Source organism: Camelina sativa, chromosome 8 (genome assembly GCF_000633955.1).
Source record: "Camelina sativa cultivar DH55 chromosome 8, Cs, whole genome shotgun sequence".
Taxonomy (NCBI): Eukaryota; Viridiplantae; Streptophyta; class Magnoliopsida; order Brassicales; family Brassicaceae; genus Camelina; species Camelina sativa.
Window position 1 is genome coordinate 2,966,736 of NC_025692.1, and position 3,832 is coordinate 2,970,567.

General features: G+C 37.8%; 2 protein-coding genes and 1 pseudogene across 2 annotated transcripts in view; all 3 read left to right on the forward strand.

The window, feature by feature from the left end:
• Positions 1-285, forward strand: part of LOC104709155 — a 2,693-nt pseudogene extending 2,408 nt beyond the window's left edge.
• Positions 1,032-2,420, forward strand: LOC104705849 (putative F-box protein At5g15660). The gene is given in 2 exon segments (XM_019229160.1): positions 1,032-2,197; positions 2,199-2,420. Coding segments are annotated over 2 exon segments (1,386 nt in total). The 3' UTR covers positions 2,419-2,420.
• The window catches only part of LOC104709156 (putative F-box protein At5g15660), a 2,733-nt gene continuing 2,065 nt past the window's right edge, over positions 3,165-3,832 (forward strand). Inside the window, exon 1 of the mRNA XM_010425812.1 lies at positions 3,165-3,787. Within this exon, the coding sequence (XP_010424114.1) occupies positions 3,165-3,787 (623 nt within the window). The remainder of the gene's footprint in view (positions 3,788-3,832) is intronic.

Consider the following 3,832-nt stretch of genomic DNA (forward strand, 5'->3'; position numbering starts at 1 on the left):
CAGCATGCCAAAGAACATGGATGGTTGAAGAAAAGCTTCAGTATCGAGCCTTGGAAGAGTTTACCACAGTTGGATCGTTTACACATCAGAGGCACTACTCAGACGGGCGAGTTCATTTTGGCACCACGGTACTATTCTGATGAATTTAATGTTATCCATTACAATCCCGACACGGGTAGTTTTAGAAGCACTAAGGTTGAAGTATATGAAGACTATGAGTTCAAGCGTCGTGGTACAAGAGCATTAGTTTTTTCGGATTACGTAGAGAGTCTTAGGTTGCTGTAGGAGAGACATGAGTGTCATGTTTTAATGATACCTTTCATACTTGAAATGTTTGCATTGATAGACTTGTTTTTTTGGAAATTTTTGTCACTTTCAGCTGTTGGATTCGTCTGCTTGCTGTCTCCGATCTTCACAATTATATGAATTCTCTGTTTTAGAGGTTCTTTATGTGAATGAATCATTTATCATTTATGGTATTAGTGCTTTTTTTTAATTTACATGAAAATATCTGATTTATTTAACCAAAAACTTGTGTAGTGAAATTTTGTTCAATATAATATTGCTCTTCTTACATCATTTTATTTTCATTATATAGATGTGACTATATATAAATTACCAAATAATTACCATCTCGTGATGAGATTCTTAGACATTGTGGACTCTGCCATATCTTCTTCTTATCAAGAAATTGGTTCAAATTAGATTCTCAAGTCGGCTTTCTTTTCTTTTAGCATCAAATCAGTGTAATGTTACTCTGTCAGGTATTTTCAATCAACCAAAACATTAAAGAATAACGTCTTTACACTCCTGGTTTACCCAATTTGTGCAAAAGGATGCATATCCCTGAAGACCGGACCAGGCTGGTTACGTAAGATCCATTTAATAGCCAGCCGGGTAGGTAAAAAATAAACATTTTTATAAACCTACTCTCCCATATTTATATAGTTTTACTACGCAGCTAAAATAACAGAGCAAAGCAAAGGATAGACAGAAAAAATCTAGGGTTTCGAAAACAGAAGCGATCGATCATGAGAAGAAGATACAGCAAAAAGACCAAAACCGTGCACAAAAACATCGTACAAACGTCGGAAGAAAGAGCCAACTTTGACCAGCTCCCTCATGACCTAGTGATCGATATTTTTGGGAGATTGCCCCCGAAATCTCTGGCTAGGTTTCTCACAGTATCCAAGTTATGGGCAACAACTATACGCAGTCCAGATTTCATCAGATCTTACCCGCGTGGATCTTCGTGCCAACCTCGTACCCTAATAGCTGCTGATTTCAATTCATACGGATCCAGAGGGGTTACGGGAAATTTGCACTTCTTCAAGCGGCCGTCATCATCATCGCCAAATTCTTTTATATCATGTCTGACCTGTCCGGTCAAGTATGATCAGCACATGGAGTGCAATTATCATCATGTTAATGGACTGATAAGCGTTGGATATGGTCAAGAGCAAATCGTATTTAACCCCATCACTGGTAAATCCATAACTTTACCACGTGCCAGAACAAGGAGAAAGCTGGTAAACAGTTTCTTCGGGTATGACCGTGTTAGTGATCATTTCAAAGTTGTGTGCATGACAGAAAAAATGTATGGCCGTCGTGAAGAACCATCATCGGAACATCAAGTGTTGACGTTTACATTGGGAGCTGAATCATCAGCTGTTGTAAAGAAATCATGGCAAATGATAAATTGTAGCATTCCTCACCGTCCTTGCTCTAAAGGTGTGTTCATAAATGGTGTTGTGTATTATGTTGCTAGAACAGGGGCAGAAATGTCGCATATGAGGTTAATGAGGTTTGCTCTGAGCCCTGGTGACAGTTTGGATCTTTTTACTAGTTTACCTGAAGAGATTGAAACTCCAAGTATATATAATCTCTTATTGATAAACTACGAAGGGAAAGTAGCCATACCCACTAATACTTCATTCTATACATATGATGTGTGGGTTATGAATCAGGAAGGTGGAAAACATGAATGGTTGAAGAAGATAACTTTCAGTATTGAACCTTGGAAGAGTTTATTCGACTATTTATACGTGAGAGGCACTACTCATACGGGTGAGATTATTTTAGCACCAACGCACTATAGTAATGAGTTTTATATCTTTCATTACAATCCCGACAAGAAAAGTTTTAGAAAGATTGGTATTCAAGTATCCGCACGCTATAGGGTTAAGTTTCATTATAAAACNGTTGGATCGTTTACACATCAGAGGCACTACTCAGACGGGCGAGTTCATTTTGGCACCACGGTACTATTCTGATGAATTTAATGTTATCCATTACAATCCCGACACGGGTAGTTTTAGAAGCACTAAGGTTGAAGTATATGAAGACTATGAGTTCAAGCGTCGTGGTACAAGAGCATTAGTTTTTTCGGATTACGTAGAGAGTCTTAGGTTGCTGTAGGAGAGACATGAGTGTCATGTTTTAATGATACCTTTCATACTTGAAATGTTTGCATTGATAGACTTGTTTTTTTGGAAATTTTTGTCACTTTCAGCTGTTGGATTCGTCTGCTTGCTGTCTCCGATCTTCACAATTATATGAATTCTCTGTTTTAGAGGTTCTTTATGTGAATGAATCATTTATCATTTATGGTATTAGTGCTTTTTTTTAATTTACATGAAAATATCTGATTTATTTAACCAAAAACTTGTGTAGTGAAATTTTGTTCAATATAATATTGCTCTTCTTACATCATTTTATTTTCATTATATAGATGTGACTATATATAAATTACCAAATAATTACCATCTCGTGATGAGATTCTTAGACATTGTGGACTCTGCCATATCTTCTTCTTATCAAGAAATTGGTTCAAATTAGATTCTCAAGTCGGCTTTCTTTTCTTTTAGCATCAAATCAGTGTAATGTTACTCTGTCAGGTATTTTCAATCAACCAAAACATTAAAGAATAACGTCTTTACACTCCTGGTTTACCCAATTTGTGCAAAAGGATGCATATCCCTGAAGACCGGACCAGGCTGGTTACGTAAGATCCATTTAATAGCCAGCCGGGTAGGTAAAAAATAAACATTTTTATAAACCTACTCTCCCATATTTATATAGTTTTACTACGCAGCTAAAATAACAGAGCAAAGCAAAGGATAGACAGAAAAAATCTAGGGTTTCGAAAACAGAAGCGATCGATCATGAGAAGAAGATACAGCAAAAAGACCAAAACCGTGCACAAAAACATCGTACAAACGTCGGAAGAAAGAGCCAACTTTGACCAGCTCCCTCATGACCTAGTGATCGATATTTTTGGGAGATTGCCCCCGAAATCTCTGGCTAGGTTTCTCACAGTATCCAAGTTATGGGCAACAACTATACGCAGTCCAGATTTCATCAGATCTTACCCGCGTGGATCTTCGTGCCAACCTCGTACCCTAATAGCTGCTGATTTCAATTCATACGGATCCAGAGGGGTTACGGGAAATTTGCACTTCTTCAAGCGGCCGTCATCATCATCGCCAAATTCTTTTATATCATGTCTGACCTGTCCGGTCAAGTATGATCAGCACATGGAGTGCAATTATCATCATGTTAATGGACTGATAAGCGTTGGATATGGTCAAGAGCAAATCGTATTTAACCCCATCACTGGTAAATCCATAACTTTACCACGTGCCAGAACAAGGAGAAAGCTGGTAAACAGTTTCTTCGGGTATGACCGTGTTAGTGATCATTTCAAAGTTGTGTGCATGACAGAAAAAATGTATGGCCGTCGTGAAGAACCATCATCGGAACATCAAGTGTTGACGTTTACATTGGGAGCTGAATCATCAGCTGTTGTAAAGAAATCATGGCAAATGATAAA